Source organism: Phyllopteryx taeniolatus, chromosome 1 (assembly GCF_024500385.1).
Source record: "Phyllopteryx taeniolatus isolate TA_2022b chromosome 1, UOR_Ptae_1.2, whole genome shotgun sequence".
Taxonomy (NCBI): Eukaryota; Metazoa; Chordata; class Actinopteri; order Syngnathiformes; family Syngnathidae; genus Phyllopteryx; species Phyllopteryx taeniolatus.
This window is the reverse complement of record NC_084502.1, coordinates 11697266-11718300: the sequence shown is the minus strand read 5'-3', so window position 1 is coordinate 11718300 and position 21035 is coordinate 11697266. Positions and strand designations below refer to the sequence as shown.

Below are 21035 nucleotides of genomic sequence, written 5' to 3'. Positions count from 1 at the left end.
TTTTTTGTGGTTTTTGGCTGTTACATATGCCTCCCAATTTTGATTACGATTACGATTACAAAATAAACAGTTGAGAAGGGGTGTACCCTTCTCCTGTCTGATCCCTTTGGACAATGCGATCCCACTGATGCTGTAGGAGTTCTCTGTGGACGCCGCCTTGTGCTATAAGATGTGAAAAAAAAATGTTAGGAAAAGGCTACGAGAACATCTGACCTTTATTTTGGGTTCGTCAGAGGGACTTAGCACGTGTTCTGACTCCCATGATTCCATGAGATTGAATGTGATGGGTTAATTCTGAGCACATCCACATCCCCACTTACAAGAGGGTGTGCACACATGTGCAACCACATTATCTCACAGGTTATAGGTCACATTAGTGGTGGGAAAAGTTCTTGTTCCCATATTTTGTACCACACAAACCTGTCATTCGAACAGGGGTGTGTAGAGTTTTGCTATCCAATGTCCTTGTTTAAAAAAATAAGGGTTAATATAAATATCAAAATACAAGTCGTGATTCAACTCCTTTACTTAAGTTGAATTTCAAAAGTACAGAGTCTGAAATGTACTTATGTGCAAAAGTAAAAACAATTTTTACTGCCAATAGTATACATTATCCATTTTGATAAATTGGCTTTTTCTTTTTTTTTTTTATCAATGTACATAGTACTAGTACTGTGAAGAAAGCGGGGGGAAAATCACATTACGAGTCACATGGTGTTGTTTAAAGCTAAATAGAGTTGGCTTGACTTTTATGCTAGCAAAACAACGGGTTCCCTTAGCTTTGCCAACATTGGGGAGTGAGCGAAATGCATCTTAGGCCCTACATGTTTGGGCTTTTTTTCAGTTTAGATTGACATTTTTTGGACATTAGAAGGCTTCTAAGATGGCCCAAAACACATCGTATTCGACATTAATGCAAACCCGCGATAGAGAGAAAGACCCAAAGAACATTTTGACAGAGCTGGGTCACTTTGACCTTCGGCGGCCTGCCTATACGAAAACATGTTTACGCAGTGAACGTCCTTTTAAGGGAATATCCCCTCATTGTTTTGAATATTCACGCAGTTCTAAGAATGGGGGCGGTTTCGGAGAAATGTTTTTGAGCATATATAGATCGTCGCTATGTTCTGTACAGATCTGATCACCACCTCCAACCATATGTGTCTGTGTCTAGTTGGGCCGACTATTCATCCACGACATGTGGCGAGCTAGCCAGGAGAGGACAGGCAGGCAGCCGACTGCCGAGTTTGAAAAAGATAACAAGCCTATTTTGACAAAGTGAAAAGTAGAAATGTAAGTAGTGAAACTAAATAATAAAAAGAATAACAATAATATTTGTATAGCATTTGTATAGCATCTTTCAAAACACGCGTGGCAGAATAAAACAGTACACACCAAACATCACGATTTTATATCATGAAAAACAGAACAGAACAAAAAACAGTGAAGCCGCAGGCAATGAAGCCCCAAACAATGCAAGAACCCAACTTGCCCAACTGAGATCGAGAGGGTAGATGTAGGATGAAAAGATTGATAAGTACAGCAAAAACAGTAAAAACAGAGCATGATAATATAAATCCATTAATAAATTAATGAATAATAGATATATAAGTACCTCACATAAAAACAAGATTATATGAAATCAATTAATAAATGAATAAATAAAAATAAATATACACAAAAAATGAGTATAAATAAAAATATGAAGAAATAAAAACATACTAAAATATAAAAACGGGGGAGTAGATGACATCACATAAAAGCCTTTCTGTAAAAGTCTGTTTTAAGAAGTGATTTAAAAGATGCCACCAAATTTGCGTGACTCAGATCCTCAGGCGACCTGCTTGTTCGAAAGTCGAGGTGGTCTGACGGAGAAAGCTCGATTTTACTTGGATCTTGACTTTTGAACAACCGGAAGCGCCTCACCCGAAGATCTAAGACCACGGGCTGGCTCATACGGGGTTAAAAGTTTAACAACATAGCTCAGAGTCAGGCCCATCTTTGCTTTAAAAGTAATCAGTAAGATCAATCAATTCTAAAACAGGCTGGTAGCCAACGAAGGGATGCTAAATTTGGAATGATGTGGTGTCGCCTATTTGATTCCATGAGAACCCTCGCTGCTGCATTATGAACTAGCTCGTAAAGTTGTCACAGTGGTATTTGTACTTGGTTATTACCCACCACTGCAAATGAGTCTGTGATTGAAGATTTGATTAACTTTGCCCGAAATGTCAGATGCCCTCGAAGGGGTGTCCGGACCGTTTTCTGGTAAAGATGCTGGCCAATCATCTCCCATGAGTGACCGCAAGAAGAATAGGAGGAAGAAGAGCATGAATCAGAAAGGAGACACAGCCGTCGGGCAGGCTGAAGGTAATTCAGCGCACATTTAAAGCACTCAGTGAATGTGAATACATTGACATTGCAGCACTGTAGCCGATGAGTTAGTATGTTTGGGTATGGGTTTTCTCCAGGTACAGTATTCCATCTTCCTCGAACATTCCAAAAACATGCACGTTAGCTTCAATGATGACTCTAAATGAGGGGCATCAAACTCATTTTCATAGCGGCCAGATCAGAGGCGCTCAGTCTGCTTTTCCTCAAAGGGCTGTTACGACTGTGAAAATCACATCAACGGCCGTGTGCACATCAACATTTGGAGTACCAGAGGTTGTTCATTTTTTTCCCAACCCACTGACCTCACTGGATGAACTTGAAGTCTGTGTCTAAAATGTTAAAGATTGATTTAAATGAGACAGGCATTATCAGACGGCTCTTCCAAATACAATTCCAGTGATATGTGTCATTTTTCTGTGATAAATATTGAGAACGTGATGAATATTTAAAACCGGTTAAAATGCTTCCATTTCTGGCCAACCACTTATTACTACGTCAATAAGGTAAGATTTCAGGTGCGACCATTTTGTTGAATGTGAGTTTCAAACTTTCTTAAAGTTCCCCTTCCATCATCCATCCATTTGAATTCTTTTTCCCAGACCAAATGTCCACTAGCGAATAGTTTCTTGAAAAATTACAAATAACCGTCCTACATTTCGGGTGATCACCTTCACCTTCCCTTACACCAAGACCAAGTTACACCATCCCCGGCCCACTGTAGATTTGTTCAAGCAGTTCCAAACTGCTACAGCACGGATCCCAGACCAAACATCTACGCGGGGAACAGATCATCAGACAATTACAACTACTAATTCTACATTTCCGGTACCGTATTTTCACAACCATAAGGTGCACCGTATTAAAAGGCGCAGTTTCAGTTACGGGGTCTATTTCTGTATTTAACACATACATAAGGCGCACCGTATTATTGGGCGCAGGCATGGTAAAACATACGCTAGCTTAAAACATACGGTAGCATGCATGCACGCTAAAACAATGTTTTTAAAAAGGCAGCGGGAGCAAAACCGAGTTCGGTTGTACTTTATTGAAGTATTTAACAATGTACTCACATTATTTTTTGATCAGTCCTCATCCACAAATCCATCAAAGTCCTCATCTTCTGTATCTGAAATGAACAGCTGGGCAAGTTCTCAATGAAACACGCCGGGTTCGAGTCAGTCTCGTTGCCGTGCGGCTCCTCAGAAATGATGGCGGCTTTTACGAAACCTCGAACAACAGTGCAAGCAGACACGTTAGCCGAGCATCCGCAATCCATTCGCAAATTGTGGTGTAGCTCGCCCGGTGCTGCCTCCTAGTCTTAGTAAAGCTGTGTTCGCCATCTGTTGTCCATCGCTCCCACACCGCTCGCAACTTCGGCTCGATCTTACTTGGATCTTGACTTTTGAACAACCGGAAGGCCCTCACCCGAAGATCTAAGATCACGGGCTAGCTCATACGGCGTTAAAAGTTCAATAACATAGCTCAGAGTCAAGCCCATCTTTACATTCTGGAGAAAATTTAAGACTTTTAAGTGCGCCTTATGGTCGTGAAAATACGGTAGTTCAATATTCCCATCTGCATTAGTCATGGTTGTTGTTAATGATTGTTCTCTTTGTTCTCCATCATCTTTTGTTGTCATGACAACAAAACAAACAACAACAAAACAAAAGAACAAAACCAAAAAAAACAGTGCTCAGAGATTCAGATCTAATGCTAATTCTGTCAATATAAATTATAAACGTCAACTTGGACTGGTCTTGGAGAGGGAGATGGGAGGACATCTTTCTAATTCAAAGGGATATATCAATTCAACTTCATTAACTCCAGAAGTGTGTAAATTTCTGCCATCGCTAGTTAGATTGCACGATCAAGCGTGTAGCTTGTTGACCTCTTCCGACAGCCAACAAGCGGTGGATACACTTAAAGACATACACCATGGGACCGCGCAATCAGCTGGTTCTAATCGCAGTTGGCAGCGGTCCCCAATCCTTTTTGCGCCAGGCACCAGTTTCACGTAAAGACGTCGTCGTAGCCCCGCCGCGCTCATGAGCCACCGTCGCTGGCCCGAGTGGCGCCGTTTGAGTTTTGTTGCGGCACACGCTCTCAGCCGAACTCTGTTGAACTGAGAAAGAAACCAATCCGTCCGTGAAGTGATTCCACTCAGTACGTTCACTCAAAAGGTTCGTTTGCCTTGTCCGACAACCCCCGCCCCAAAAAAAGAGAAATGCTTATTACGCAAATGCACAGTGATACACTTGAATCTGGTGCACCTTTATTAGTCTCAGCGAGCATTTTTGCTCACTACTTGCGCGTATCCCTGCATACTTACCTCATCATATTATGACATGACTTCAGATATTTTGTAGTTGACGCTGAAGTGATAATGGTTGAGTCAACGTCAACTAATCGGTGATGTTTTTTTTCAATTTTCAAGTCCCTCTTCCTGGAACTGTTTGCCTCCCACCTCCAAGCACAAGCTCACTCTCCCCACCGCCCCCCAGGTGCCCCCTCTAAATCCTAACCCGAAACTTCAGTTTGACGCAGGTGCTCTAAATTGCCCAAACTTTTGAACCATAGATATGAAGACGCAATAAGCCAGCGCGTTTATAGCAGCCTGTCTAACCGACGTGGCGGCCATGTTGGAGAGGCCGACGTTCCCATCAGAGGCAATACACGGACATTGAAATGAAGGCGTAACTTGATCATTTCCCAAACTATTTTCATGAGGTTTACTTTTTCTGTCAACATCAAAGCGTGTGCTATCATTACAAAACATTGGAAAAAAAGTCCCCCAAAATATACATGTGATAGCATAGTCCCAGTTCACTTGCTGCCATTGTCCACCGTTGTGTGCAACAGAGGCTGACACCGGAATGGATGTTGACTCCCGTTCACTCCCGCTCCCACGTAGGTTGATCCCAATCCTGAGTTTAAAAAAAAATAAAAAAATCCTGCTCACTCCCGCTCCCACTCCTACCCAATTCTGAATGTTTAAAAAAAATAAAATAAATCCCACCCAATCCCACACCCACAGCGATTGATCCCAATCCCGAGTGAGCAATCTTTAGCTCGATGCTCAAGGGAAATGTTCAAATATCGATTGGATTAAAATTTAAATAAAATATACCTGCATCATGTTTTTTACTCCCGTCAGTTCCCGGTGACTTTTTTTATCACAATTTCCGCTCCCTCACCTGCCCAATCACGTGATCGATAGTGAAGTTCCTGAAAAATGTCGGCCTTTAGTGTGCAACCGTACGCGGCACAATGTATCGGCAACCTTGTTCTATCAGTTTCCTTGCGCTTCCTCTCGCCCCGGCACACCCGCAAACCTAATGAGGAAAGTGCTACAGAAAATGGATGGATGGATGGAAGAAAAAATGTATCTGAAATGATCCTATTTAAATCTTCTGTGACTCTCTCTGTGTAATTAAATGTGACTTTCCCTCAGCCTATTTTTAACATCTGCACTTTCTTTCTTCGCTTTGTCTTCTGCCTCTGCGCCCGTCTCTCCCTTTGCAGCCAAGCGCAAAATGTGGAAGCTAAAGAGCTTTGGTAGCTTGAGAAACATTAACAAGACAGGTAACATTTGCGCTCACATTTCCCCTGTTTGACTGACATCTTGATCGGCGATCCCGATGTCTCCATTTGTCTCGTTTGTCACAGCAACGTGGGCGTTTTTGCCTTCGTTTGACACGTCTGCATGCGCTTTCTCTTCCTGGCTCGCTCGAAATGATATCACAGAGGCCATCGCTTGTTGACGTGCACATTGTTTGTCTTTCAGATGAAGAAAACGCCGACTTTATCATCGTGTCGTTTACCGGACAGACGTGGCACTTTGAGGCTCCCAGTCTGGAGGAGAGAGACTCGTGGGTGTCGGCCATTGAGAGTCAGATCTTGGCCAGCCTGCAGTCGTGTGAGAGCGGCAGAAACAAGGTACACATGCTGAGAACGTAACGCGAAAATTAACAGAATCCGCACAACCGGGAAAATATTCTTTAGATGCGTTGATGAATTGATTTTTATATAGTGGACTATGTGGTTGAGTAAAACATCCGTTAAAAATCGTTTTGTATAAATTAGGGAGTCGGGAATGAGTGAATGACTCCAAACGCAGTGACTGCGTTTAGAATCATTTACTCACTAAAAATAAAAGCAAAATAATGTCTAAGCTATGGACAAAAAGAAACTGAGAAAAAAATGCGCAGTGCTATTTTTCTTGTTAACAAAATGTTACAAAAATTTGTGCGTGTTTTCAAGGGCTACATTGAAAGTGTATAAATCAGAGGTCTCAAACTAAATTTATCTGGAGGCCGCATCAAGTATTCCACAAAAACGCTTTCAAGTATTCAAGAAAACAATCCCAATCTTTACTATTTAGTTCCTGAACAAACTCCCTCAAAAATAGCCATAAGCCTGAGCTGTGGTAGCTTATAAATGATTATATATATATATGTTAACGCCCAGGGCAACGACTCTGCAAAAAATGTGGAGGCCACACTAACACTAAAGTCTGATGTCAAGTAGGGGGCCGCAAAATATTCTCCCGCAGGCCTCAATTGGCCCTCGGGCCGCGAGTTTGAGACCCCTGGAATCCTTCATGTTTATTTGACATTTAATTTAGATGCGCGTGTGTGTGCCTGTGCGTGTGCGTGTGCATGTGTGTAGGCGCGGCGCAGCAGCCAGAGCGAGGCGGTGGCGCTGCAGGCCATTCGTAACACCAAAGGCAACAATCTGTGTGTGGACTGTGAAGCACCAAGTGAGTGCTCGCATGCTCCTTCCTCTCAACCTGCAGCTTTATTGTCTGAATCACACATACAGTTAAATAAGATAACTTTATTACTTTTTGCAGGAACTTGCAATGAAATTATAAAGTGCATACATTGGGGAGTAACTAATGACATGTAATGAGATTTGAACATATGACAACACGTGACGTCACCATGGAAAAAAACATTTTTTATTCGCAGTGGTAATACCAGAGGTGTGGACTCGAGTCACATTACTTGGACTCGAGTCAGACTCGAGTCATGAATTGATGACTTTAGACTCGACTTGGACTTGAACAGCGATGACTCGTGACTTCACTCGGACTCGAGCCCACTGACTTGAAATACCGAATACCGAAGTATTGAGATATGCGCACTCTGCAGCTCTCTCGCGATAGCTCAACATGGCAAAGTTTAATTTATTACAGGAATTTCAGAACAATGTAACCGTAATGTTCATGCTCTCAACAGATATCACTCAGGTGGAAGTGTCTAGAAATGTAATCTTGTGAAATAATCCATCCATCCATCCATTTTCTGAGCCGCTTCTCCTCACGCGGGTCGCGGCAGGGCTGGAGCCTATCCCAGCTATCATCGGGCAGGAGGCGGGGTACACCCTGAACTGGTTGCCAGCCAATCGCAGGGCACATACAAACTAACAATCATTCGCACTCACATTCACACCTACGGGCAATTTAGAGTCTTCAATGAACCTCGCACACGTTTTTGGGATGTGGGAGAAAACCGGAGTGCCCGGAGAAAAGCTCCGCAGACACGGGGAGAACATGCAAACTCCACACAGGCGGGGCCGGGGATTGAACCCCGGTCCTCAGAACTGTAAGGCAGACGCTCTAACCAGTCGGGCACCGTGCCGCTGAAATTGCAATTGCTTTTGAAAATTTCTATGATTACAATTTTAGTTACATTTGGAAAAAAAGCTGCAAAAGATCTGATTTATTTCATTTCACGTCGTCCTTCTGAAGCCGTTGCTTGTGATTGGCTCTTTCTGGTCATGTGCCATTCTGTTGAAATCTTTTTTAAATATGACGTCGAAGTCCCACCTTTTACTGCAATCTATTAGTTTGTCTGAGATTTGCAAAAGGTTAAGAGTCATAGTCACACTTTTGTACACATAAAAGAACATTGACTATTGAACAGCTTCACCTTTATAGTTATGGACTTTTTTTTTGGAACATTCGCTTGTCTGATTGTCATGAATGTATATACAGTGGAACCTCGACATAACAGACTAATAGGGTCGTCCCATATAGCCAATTGTCTGTTACATTGAAGCACTTTTTTGGGGGGGGCCATACGCACCCATATTCCTGTATCATACAAAATTATTGTTTTGTCGGGTTTTTTTCATGGCCTAATACACCCAGTACAGTACAAAGTTATTGTAAATAAATATAATAAAAGCTTGAAAATGTTAGAAAGTTTCACATTTTATCCAAACTTACCACGCCGGTGTGCTTGGTCATGGTGACATTGTTGTTGTACATTACTCATCATAGGCCAGTCGCTTTCGTGAGGTGCAAGGAATTAGTGTGCTTCCTAGTTCCAAATCTGTTGCCAAAGGTGAACAGTTTGACCCCAAAAAATTGTTACTGTTCCAAAAATAGCATGTTCCAGACTCCAAAGACTTGTGTTTGTTATTCCTCAGAAGCTTGGCCGCTCTCTCTCGCTCAATGCACAAAAGACAATAGATATACCCTCATCACATGGCCGCCACGTCAATGCCTCACATTCAAAATGGCCGCCACGCAGGCACGGGAGGCACATATTTTGGAACTGCATCTAGTCATATTGTATATCTGCGACCCGAAAATACATCAGTCCCATTCTCTGCCTGCATTGCAACACAGCGCCAGTAAACAACAGTGACCAATTGTGGAACTAACAGACTTTGTCAATGGCAGTTGAAGGGACAAATTGAAACTATTTTTGGGCACATTGTTCGGTCCCTTTGTCCATTTCATCCGATATGCGTTATGTCGGGGTCCGTGTGAAGTCCGAAGTCCAACACTCCAGACGGCATACTGTACGTGACAACATCATACTGTAAAACAGCATAATATGCTCTAAGCGCATTCTAAAACAAATGATGTATGTAATTAAAGATGCAAAGCAAAAGCAAAATCAAGCATGTATTTACACATTTACATTTAATTGAGCGATTCTTTGGTGTACGACTAAATGAGGAAGGACAACCACACCACTAATGCTGTTATCTCCCCAAAGACCCCACTTGGGCCAGTCTCAACCTGGGTGCGCTGATCTGCATCGAGTGTTCGGGAATCCATCGGAACCTGGGCACTCACCTGTCTCGGGTGCGCTCGCTGGACCTGGACGACTGGCCCGGGGAGCTGACGCAAGTGCTGTCCGCCATCGGGAACCACACGGCCAACAGCATCTGGGAGGGCCGCACTCTGGGCAGGGCCAAGCCCACGCCCGCGGCTTCACGGTGGGTACGCCTTGGGAGGAGCGGGACCAAGAAAAGGGGCACAATTTTGGATTAGACTTACTTGACTTCATCTGGCTCATGTTCCTCAGCTAATGTCATGTACAGTGACACGTTTATTGCGGCGTTGAGTTCCAGAACCCCCGCAAAAGACACAAATCTGCGATATAAAATTAGATATGTCCGATTTATAAAGTGAGAACTCGATATGGTGAGTGACGAATGTATTCACATAATTGAATGACTAAAAAAGATTTATGTACAAAAGAAACTATAAGTGGCGGCACGGTAGTCGACGTTAAGCGTCTGCCTCACAGTTCTGAGGACGGGGTTCAATCCCCGGCCCCGCCTGTGTGGCGTTTGCATGTTCTCCGGGCGCTCCGGTTTCCTCCCACATCCCAAAAACATGCAAAGTAGGTTGATTGACAACTCTAAATTGCCCGTAGGTGTGAATGTGAGTGCGAATGGTTGTTCATCTACCTATGCCAGTGACGTAGCGCGTGCGCTTCGATCTCGACGGCGGAAGGTACAATTAACCTGTGTGGCCAACTGTTTTCATTCATGCAACAGAAAGATTTCACCCGAGTAAGTACATTTGGGAGCAAATTGAAATGACATCATCATTATTTCAGTATGTATACTTTTTGGGACGTGTTTGTTTTTTTTCCCACATACAATATGTGCTTTGGCTCCAGAAAGAGAGAAACACTTCATTAGACTGACTCACAGTTCTGAGGTTGCGGGTTCAAATCCGGCCCCGCCGGTGTGGAGTTTGACAGTTCTCCCCGTGCCTGCGTGGGTTTTCTCCGGAACTCCGGTTTCCTCGCACATCCTAAAAACATGCGTGCTAGGTTGATTGACGACTCTAAATTGCCCGTAGGTGTGACTGTGAGTACGAATGGTTGTCTGTTTCAATGTGCCCTGAGATTGGCTTATCCCAGTGTCACCTGGGATAAGCGCGTACACGCCCGCGACCCTTGTGAGGAGAAGCGGTACAGAAAATGGATATACAGTATATATTCTGCTGTTACTGCTAGCATCTTGCCGTAACTGCAATTATTAGCAATATAAATGTGATTTTTTTTTAAATACTCGATGCACTGAATCCACAATAGGTGAACCGCGATATGGCGAAGAATTACTGTAGTGAAATAATAATTACTTCATCCCTATACACAAATTTACAGTTTAAAATTCGAGCCAGTTTAGTTGAACACAATGCTATTACTGTGTTGTAATGTATGTAAGACAACAGGTGGACACACAAGTTAAGTGTAACTTCTGCCATCAAGTGGAGGAGCATTTCATGGTTCTCCCTGTCACTATACGTCACTGTCATAGATAGATGAACAAAGATGTATATTATTTGTCGTAAATGAATAATTTTTGGATAAAATTACATACCTTCCTGATACTCTCTCACTGATGATCGTCCTCCAACCTAACAAATTAAAATTTAAAATGTATTTTGTGTGCGCGTATCGAAGTGCACGACTTTTTTTCTGTTTTCTTTTCAAGCGAAGAGAGAGAGTCGTGGATTCGGGCGAAGTACGAACAACGGGCATTTGTGCCGCCCCTCCAGCCGCGTGCGGACGACAGCCTGCCGGCGCGGATGCTGTCGGCGGTGACCGAGCGAGACCTGGCGCGGCTCCTGCTCCTGCTCGCCCACAGCAGCAAGGAGCTCATCAACGCGCCGCTGCTCGCCGCCGGCGCGGCCCCGCACGCCGGCACGGCCCTGCACGCCGCCTGCCTGCTGGGCGACGTGGTAATGACCCAACTCCTCATCTGGGTGCGTTTCTTCTTCTCTTCTCTCATTCTAGGGACTGGAAAGCTCCAGTCGACTATACTCGATTTAGTCTTTCTTTAGTTTTTGTGATGGTAAAATGGTAAATGGACTGCACTTCTATAGCGCTTTATCTACACCATCACAGTGCCCAAAGCGTTTTACAAAGCCTCACATTCACCCACTCATACACAACTTGTATTGCTTTCTATGCTGTGGAGCATTTTTTTTTTGTTTCAATCTGTGAATTACTTGTAGTTTTCTGCAGGTGCCACATTCCCAAAACACGCAGGTTAGCTTGCTTGAAAACTCTGTAATGCAACGGACGGCACGCACGCAGGCCTTCCTTCCGCGTTTGGGGTGCGGCGGCACGCTAACTTCCAGCGACAACGACGGCAGCGTCAAACTCCTAATGACTACTCGCTGTCTGCTGGAATTTCTGTGAATGATTGCTAAAGTTTTCCAAGTATCAGCGAAGCCATTAAAGGATCCTTATCGGGTTTCGCAGTTTTGCAGTACACGCAGTTTCGTGTGCACTTACGCCTGCACGGCTTATAATCTTTCATTCAAGTCTCAGCTCAACTGTGTTTATAGAGCACTTAAAAAAAACAACTGCAGCTGTAATAAAGTGCTGTACATTCAAATTGGACAGAAATACAGTAGATAAGAAAGCCTTAATTGCCATTGTGTGGTGCAGATACAACAAAATTGTACATAATAAAACAATACTAATGACAAACTGGCAGGATCAATATTGTCTTGGGCATCTCGAGAGTTTCTCGATCCCGGCGACCGCGGCTTTGTGGCGGGAGCGGCTCGCCAAGCAGCGGGGAGGGAGAAGGAGAGGGAGGTGGAGCTTCGCCCATTGCTGACGTCAAATTGTCTCAGTGGACCCCCAATATTGGCGGGGGTTAGGGACCGGGCTAGACCCCAAATAGCGCAACTCCACAGATAATAGACGTACATTAGAATTACATTGGGAAACAAAAAAAAGTGTTTGTTTTTTTTTACCCCCAAAATTCTTGAATAAGTGGAGATAAACCAGCAATAAGCCTTTTTGGGATGGCTCAATAAAGTATAATCAATCAATACAAAATCAATAGAAACTTGCTTAAGTACATGGACTACATAGGTGCATCTGTAATTGATTTTATTTTATATAAGTTTCAATTTGTACATTTATATTCTAAGCATTGCGCTGAGCCAGATGCTACAAAGTTTCCTTCTGTATACACGTGTGCATACCTGAACGACAATAAGGTCTGTCTCAGTCTAAAGGTTGGGAAAGCGTAGTTTCTAGAAGCTTCCCCGTCGCAGGGTTGCTGTCGGTATTCCATAAATAAGCTTTCGCTGGACAGACATCACGCAGTGTCATTTCTCTGCCCGCAGTACGGAATCGACGTGAAAGCGAGGGACCGCCAGGGCCAGACGGCCATGATGATGGCGAGAAAAGGCGGGAACAAAGGCTGCGTTGCTATTTTGCTCCAACACGGCTGCTCCAATGAGACTTCGCCCGCCGTCGCCACACCCGTCCTCTCCCGCCGCTCCAGCACCACCAGCCTGGGCCGCAGCAGCTCCAGGAAGCACGTCCCGTAGCCCGCCGTCCCGTAGCCCAGCCGCGTGGCCGCGCAAGCTGCTGTGAAACTTTCAACAAACTCGAGTGGCTCGTAAGAGAGAACATTGCTATCGCATTAAGCAGAGGTGGGGACTGCGGTCACATGACTTGACTCGAGTCAGACTTAAGTCGCTCATTTTAGGACGTCATACTTTCTTGGGTGGTATCCCTGAGACTCTCCTGTCTTACGCCTGGTACATACATACAGTAAAGACAGTCAGGCTGTTTTGGTCCCGATTTTTCCCCTTCCTCTCCTCTACGATGATTCTATAAGAGGATCCTGTGGTCTGAGGTAAGGTTAAGTGTGATTTTGTTCCAGTAAGACAACAATCTTAAATATTGAACATGCGCAATATTTCCAACCAAAACATTTGGTGTGTGTAAAGACCACTTGTCCCGAGTTACCACTCTGTGAATTGTGACTTGAAACTGAATGTAGCCAATCAATAAGTGACCTGACTGACGAACAAGTAAGCGTCCGTAAATCAAAACAAACCCTTTTCAACACCGCTTATCCTGGTTAGGGTCGCGGGGGGCTGGAGCCTATCCCAGCTGACTTTGGGCGAAAGGCGGACTACGCCCTGAACTGGTCGCCAGTCAGTCGCAGGGCACATATAGACACGGACAACCATTCGCACTCACATTCACACCGTCACTGAGTGGGAAGTGAACCCACGCCGCCCGCACCAAAGTCAGGGGCGTGTACCACTACATCAGGGGTGTCAAACCCATTTTTGTCTTGGGCCGCATTGTAGTTATGATTTCCCTCAGAAGGCCATTAGCACAGTGAAACCATATAAATGTTTAATCACCAAATCATATTATTTCCATTCCACAACAAATTGAGGGATAACTAGTTTTGAAATCAGAAGACAATGATAATAGTTTGTTCAAGTTACTGTAGAAGAAGGGTTTGGGAACAGAAAAATGCAATATCTCAACATTATTGTTTATTATTATGACAATTTGGAATTTGGGTACAGATTTGAACAAAAATCACTGAAGTTGACGGGCATGATTTGTTTTCGCGGGCTCGATAAAATGATTTGGGGCCCGGGCCTTGAGTTTGACACCTATCCACCACACCATCAGTGACGAACATGTCCTACCTAGACTTTACACCCATTTTATCGGGCTGTTCGGTATCGGCCGATATTTAGCATTTTATGCTGATCGGCTTTAATGTCATAATTCGCCGATCCGATCAACGATGTCATTGATCGGCTACGCAAAAGACATTTACTCCGCGTCGCCATCGTGCACACTATAGTTGAATCCAAAAGCTAGTTTATTTTTAGCCTTGTCACGCGTCTTTTGACGTAGTATTGGGAATATCTGACGGCCAATAAAGTTATTTTAAAAAAAGAAAGAAAAAAAACATGTCGGCGGTGTGGAACAGACACCACGTCTGAGACAGACAACACGTAATGCCCGGATCAGACTACAAGACAAATTTGCTCTTTCAGGATTGCACTATGTCAGACTACTGCAATAAAATATTGTATTTCGATACCACCGCATCCCGTTTTTTACGATCATTGGGCTTTATCTTGTCAAGTCAAATGCGACCGGATACACTCGTTACTGTGGCGACGACAACACAAGTGGAGCGCGCCGACTTTGTATTTTAAGGACAAAATGGGGAAAAACGTATGTTGGTGGTCACCGGTGCCCAGGACAGGAGAGGACGTTTGTTTAAGGCTCGCTTGATGTATGTTCACGTACTTTGAATACGATACGGCTCGCGAGCAGGCACAAAACGATATGTAGCCTAGCAAGCTAGCGGTACCACGAACGGTTGGACGTAAACATGCCGCCGTTCTGTCGAATCATGCTCTAAAGTTTCGGTGTGGGTGAAGTCATTTAATTAAAAATAAAGTAATTTAATTACAGTAAGTTAGCACCCATTATTTATGTCATGTTGTAATGTTGGGTTGACCTGACTGGTTAGAATACACGATCTGACGAGCGCAGTGATTTTCAACCTTTATGGAGCCAAGGAACATATTTTACACTTGGAAAATCTCTCGGCACACCAACAAACAAAAATGTCACGAAAAGTAGATGGACAGTAATTACCGTATGTACTTCCTGCCATCGAATAGAAGACCATTTATCATTTGTTCTGTCTGTCACTCTGCCTCGCTGGCATAAATAGAGGATTATTTATTGTAAATATAATCTTTTGAGCAATTAAGTACACGGGTATATACAGTAAATGAACAGGTCATTTAAATAGACAGATTCCTCCATCTTGTGATCGGCTCGGTGATCGGTTATCCTTTTTTTCAACTCGGTGATCGATGATCGGCCCCAAAAGTCTTGATCGTGTAAAGCCTAGTCCTCCGCGGTAATTTTTTTGTATAACCAGATGTCAAATAGTATTTTCCAAAGTCTTTTTACTGATAACATCGCCATTCTACAACACTCCCACCTGCGGTCCCTTCAGAAACCCTTGGGAAACATCAGGGCAACATATCAGAAGTCTCTCTCTTTTGGTTTTGTAAGATGATTTGTGTGATCACGCAACGATTCTGTCTTGGAGGACTGGTTCAACATCGGTTGTGGAACTGAATCTTTGCGTGTGGTGTTCTCTTTTGGAATTATCGGAGCACACCACACACAGTACCACCAAAACTGTTAAATGCCTGATTTTTATCTTTATGTGTGAGGTCTGTGACAGATAAACAATCTTTTAATATTTGATAAATCCTTACGTGAGTACCAGGCTTAAACTTAAACGAAATGACTTGACAAGTCTTCGTGTATACATTTGAAAATCTACATCTTAAAGACAGTTGTCTGTTTTGCTCTTAAAAGAACAAGAATATATACATACACACACACACACACACACAGTATATATATAAGTGTGTGTGTGTGTGTATATATATATATATATATATATAGAGAGAGAGAGAGAGAGAGAGAGAGAGAGAGAGAGAGAGAGAGAGAGAGAGAGAGAGAGAGAGAGAGAGGTCACTGATGGTGTAGTGGTACACTCGCCTGACTGGTGCAGGCAGCGTGGGTTCAGTTCCCACTCAGTGATGGTGTGAATGTGAGTGTGATATATATACACATTACAACAAAAACATTATTTAGTGTGTAATGCGCAAGCCACCAGAACGCTAAAATGAGGCCACCTAATGAAGCAAGTATGGTTTCGGTAAAATCAGGAAAAAAGAGAACGGCAACATGCAAGGTTTGCAACTCATTTATAAGAGACACTACTACAATAGCATCCTGCATTATAAAACCCCCAAAGACAGGTAAACTAGCGTAATTTCTCATTTATAATGCGCTTTCCCCCCCAAAAAAACTGTCAAAGTCAATAATGCGCATTATACATAGGTATAGGGGAAAATGAAGAAGACTTTCCCATTTTATAAATGTATGCCGCTATCTAGAGGTTATGAAAAAGCTGTACACTTTCATTCCAATATGCCACCGCCCCCTAGAGGTTATGAGAAAGGTGTACACGTTCATTCTAATATGCCAGTGCCACCTAGAGTCTATGAAAAAGGTGAAGCCTACACTTTCATTCCAATATGACAGGGGTAGATGTGACTGCATATATGTACAATTGTTTTCATACCCAGGCAGAATTTGTGAAATATCTGTTTTGTTTTTTTAAATACGACTGATGACTGAACAACAACCATCATTCATTTCTTTATGGTTATGTTTTGTTTAATGATAATGCTTTTCTGAAATGCTTGACCGTTTAATTTGAATCCCATTAAAATAAAATGAAATGTATTTGGCCTGGCCCTTCATGTTTTCTTTAAAGAATTGTACCCATCTTACAAATTCTGCCTGGGTAATCAAACATCTAAGCACAACTGTGTTTTCTCGTTTACTAAATAAAGTAGTGCTGTGAATTTCAAAATAAGAGCAGGTAAATAAAAATAAAGTGGGTGTTTTAATAAAGTGCTTATCTTCAGAATAATTATTTGAAAAAACTAACCAAATACAGATAACACTTAATGTTTTGATGATATGGGTAGAAGCAAAATCATGCATTGTAAAAATGCATTACACATAGGTAGAGGGGTTTTCCAGAATTTTGTGGTCTACTTTGGGGGTGCGTATTATACCTGAGAAATTACGGTACGTTAACTTCACTGTTTAGCTTACTGATTTAATAACTTCATGTCAGTTATTTGTTCAGTTGACAAGACAATAAAGTAACACGCAATACAAACTGGTTTCGGAACAATTAAAGACCTGTGATTGTGAATGTGTTAGTACAGCTACAGTATGATTCTCTGGGACTCAAACAACATTCAAAGGCACACACACTCACACAACCCCCCAACTCCCATCCAAGCACTGACTCACGCATACCTTCCTGAGACGTGTGTAGCAGCAAATAGATAATATAAAAATCAATAATTAATTTAAAACTTGAGCTAAGGTTAAAACTGTGCCTAGATGCAGTAGTGCAGTTCAACAGCTTGTCGAGGGAAAGTGTTGATCATTATGGTGGCCCTACTTTTGATGCTCCGGAAACGTTCTCCTGATGGCAGCAGCTCAAAAAGATTGTGCAGAGAGGGTGAGGCGTCCCAGAAAATGGAGAGTGCTCTGCTCCTACAGCTTGAGTTAAGCCAAGTCAAGACTTGACTCGACTTGCTTGAAATCTAGTGGGGACTCCACTTGACTTTCGCCACAGTAACTTGGGACTTGACAGTTGAAGGCAAATGTTATATTCACAACTTGCGACGATCATTTTCTTCTTCATTGTTGTGCTCCACCACTCCAGCATGTTGTGTGTATTCCAAATGCTGATTGGCTGTCGCGAGTCGACGCAGTGGCACACAAATTTATGTCTTGAGTTAGAATTTACCAACTCGAGCGAATCGGCGAAGAAGCAAATTTTCCCCAAATGCAACGTTTGCGTCGTCTTGCTTGAATTTGCGCCTATTCGCAAATTTGCTTTGACTTTATATGTAATCACGTCACGCCAGCAGTGAAATTTGCGTTTGGTATGATTGCAGCATGACCCTTGAGACTTACTTATGACTTGCACATATGTGACGTCCTCCCACCGTTGACATGATGTCAAACGAAGTGTGTCTTAAGACTGAGCAACATATCAAACCACTTGAAGCAATATTGATTCCTTGTGTTGATGGCAGTCGTCGTCTTCATCGAACTCATCCCTGATGAGTTCCGTAGACTCTTCGTAGCCGACGATTTGCTTGTGTTAGACATCCTCCAGAACAAGTGCAATAATTTGGCTCGTGCCGAGGAGAGGATCCGTTCATCTGTTCATGTCTGCTGAAGAAGTGTTTCTACTTTTTTCTTAGCAAATAAGACATAAAGCTACAATATGTCTGCCTGTCGCGTGTCTGCTGCCTCCCTATGACGGTGGCCTTGGCCTTAAGAAGCACTCGGGGTCAGCTGGTTTAAGTAGTTCTAGAAGATGGACTACTTTGTAACATAAGATATGTCAATGTATGTTTCTGTTACTGGTCAAAGGTAAGGTGTTTAAATATACAATACATGAATCTACACACTGTATTCACTGTAACAAAGACCCAATAGAAACCGAGCAGGCAGTTTTGTAAATTATTTCTTAAATGCTGTTTTTAAAAGCATCTGTTCACTTGTTTTTTTTTCATTGTCTTTTGATAATTTCATGACAACATACAGGTTATGGACTGAAATATCATTCGGGACATCCAAAAATGACTGAGGATGAGGAGAAGCCATTCCATGATTGAGATCCACTTCCTGTTGTGTAGGTCTACCCCATGAGTTCTTACAGTGACGAATGAACCATTGTTATTTCGGACACTTTGTGGTCATGCGAATCCCCCGTGAGCCACCACAAATAGTTAACAGAATTAAATAAACTTTTTTTTTTAAATGTTGTATGTTGTATAGTGTCGATAATAGTTAAGTTAGTTTAAATGAGAAACTAACTTATCTCCCATCCTTGAGCCATCACCTTATCGTGGTGGAGGGGTTTGTGTGTCCCAATGATCCTAGGAGCTACGTTGTCTGGGACTTTATGCCCCTGGCAGGGTCACCCATGGCAAACAGGTCTTAGGTGAGTGACCAGACAAAGCACGGCTCCAAAGACCCCTATGATGTTTAAAAATACTGGGAGAGGTTTTCCCTTGCCCGGACGTGGGTCACCGGGGGCCCCCTCTGGAGCCAGGAATGGAGTGGGGCTCGAAGACAAGCGCCCGGTGGCACCCTTGGGGCCCTGCCGGGCGCAGCCCGAAAGGGTAACGTGGCTCCCCCTTCCCATGGGCTCACCACCTGTGGGAGGTGCCATAGGGGTCGGGTGCAGTGTGAGCTGGGCGGTGGCCGAAGGTCGTCCGATCCCCAGCTCCAGAAGGTGGCTTTAGGGACATGGAACGTCATCTCTCTGGCAGGGAAGAAGTGTGTGAGGTCAAGAAGTTCCAAGTAGACATAGTCTGGCTCGCCTCCACACACAGCCGTAAGGTGGTCCGTGCCAGTTATGAAGCCGGTGATGCCATCAAACTGATGTCTCAGGAGGGGGAAGCAGTGCACCATCAACACTGTGTATAGTGCGGATGGGGCGCACTGACCTCAACTCGGGACGATGTGAGTCGGCGGGGAGATTACTTCGAAGACCTCCTCAATACTACCGACACACGTTCCCATGAGGAAACAGAATCTGAGGCGGGCTCTCCTATTTTTGGGATTGAGGTCGCCGAGGTTGTTAAAAAGCTCCTCGGTGGCAAGGCCCCGGGTGTGGATGAGATTCGCCTGGAGTTCCTAAAGGCTCTGGATGTTGTGGGGCTGTCCTGGTTGACACGCCTCTGCAACATTGCGTGGCCATCGGGGACAGTGCCTCTGGATTGGCAGACTGGGGTGATGCTCCCCTTTTTAAGAAGGTGGACCGGAGGGTGTGTTCCAGCTGCAGGGGGATCACACTCCTCAGCCTCCCTGGTAAGGTCTATTCGGGGGTGCTGGAGAGGACGGTCCGTTGGGAAGTCGAATCTCAGATCCAGGAGGAGCAGTGTGGTTTTCGTCCTGGCTGTGGAACAGTGGACCAGCTCTAGACCCTCGGCAGGGTCCTCGAGGGTGCACGGGAGTTCGCCCAACCAGTCTACGTGTGTTTTGTGGACCTGGAGAAGGCGTTCGACCGTGTCCTTCGGGGTGTCCTGTGGTGGGTCCTCCGGGAGTATGGGGTTCTGAACCCCTTATACAAGTTGTTCGGCCCCTGTACGACCGGTGTCAGAGTTTGGTCCGCATTGCTGGCAGTAAGTCGGATTCGTTTCTGGTGAGGGTGGGACTCCGCTATGGCTGCTCTTTCTCACCGATTCTGTTCATAACTTTTATGGACAGAATTTCTAGGCGCAGCCGCGGTGTAGAGGGGGTCCGGTTTGGTGGCCTCAGTATTGCATCTCTGCTCTTTGCAGATGATGTGGTTCTGATGGCTTCATCAAGCCGTGATCTCCAACTTTCACTGTAGCAGTTTGTAGCTGAGTGTGAAGCGGTTGGGATAAAAATCAGCACCTCCAAATCTGTGACCATGGTCCTCAGTCGGAAAAGGGTGGAGTACCCTCTCCAGGTCGGGGATGAGATCCTGCCCCAAGCAGAGGCGTTCAAGAGTGATGGAAGAATGTAACAGTAACTCGACAGGCGCATCGGTGCAGCGTCTGCAGTGATGCGCCGTCTGTATCAGTTTGTCGTGATGAAGAAGGAGCTGACCCGAAAGGCAAAGCGCTCAATTTACCAGTCGATTTCCTACAAACACACACACACACACACACATGTATATATATATATATATATATATATATATATCATTTCAGAATCGGAATCCTCTTTATTTACATATAAGGATGTCAAAAACCTTTGTTGTCTCCGCTAGTTGGAGCCGCTCAAGTTCGACAATAGACAGCCCTTTTCAAAATACTTTTGAGACATGAAAACACACAACGGAGAATCACTTAGCATGTAGTAATTTATTGGCAAGAGGAAAAAAAAGGTTTTGGAATGTCTGCTGGTTTAAGTTTGCATTGCATT

The 21035-nt window shown here is 43.9% G+C and overlaps 1 protein-coding gene across 6 annotated transcripts in view; it reads left to right on the top strand.

Moving 5' to 3' along the window:
- Positions 1-18897, top strand: part of agap2 (ArfGAP with GTPase domain, ankyrin repeat and PH domain 2) — a 43162-nt gene extending 24265 nt beyond the window's left edge. For 4 of the 6 annotated variants that reach the window (XM_061771609.1, XM_061771581.1, XM_061771598.1 and 1 more), the window contains 7 exons: positions 2236-2370; positions 5917-5976; positions 6179-6330; positions 7063-7153; positions 9408-9630; positions 11146-11416; positions 12800-18897. In XM_061771609.1, coding sequence (XP_061627593.1) covers positions 2236-2370; positions 5917-5976; positions 6179-6330; positions 7063-7153; positions 9408-9630; positions 11146-11416; positions 12800-13006 — 1139 coding nt within the window. In that variant the 3' untranslated portion in view covers positions 13007-18897. The remainder of the gene's footprint in view (positions 1-2235; positions 2371-5916; positions 5977-6178; positions 6331-7062; positions 7154-9407; positions 9631-11145; positions 11417-12799) is intronic. The other 2 variants (XM_061771619.1, XM_061771590.1) reach the window with 1 other exon arrangement.
- The last annotated feature ends 2138 nt before the right edge of the window (positions 18898-21035 follow it).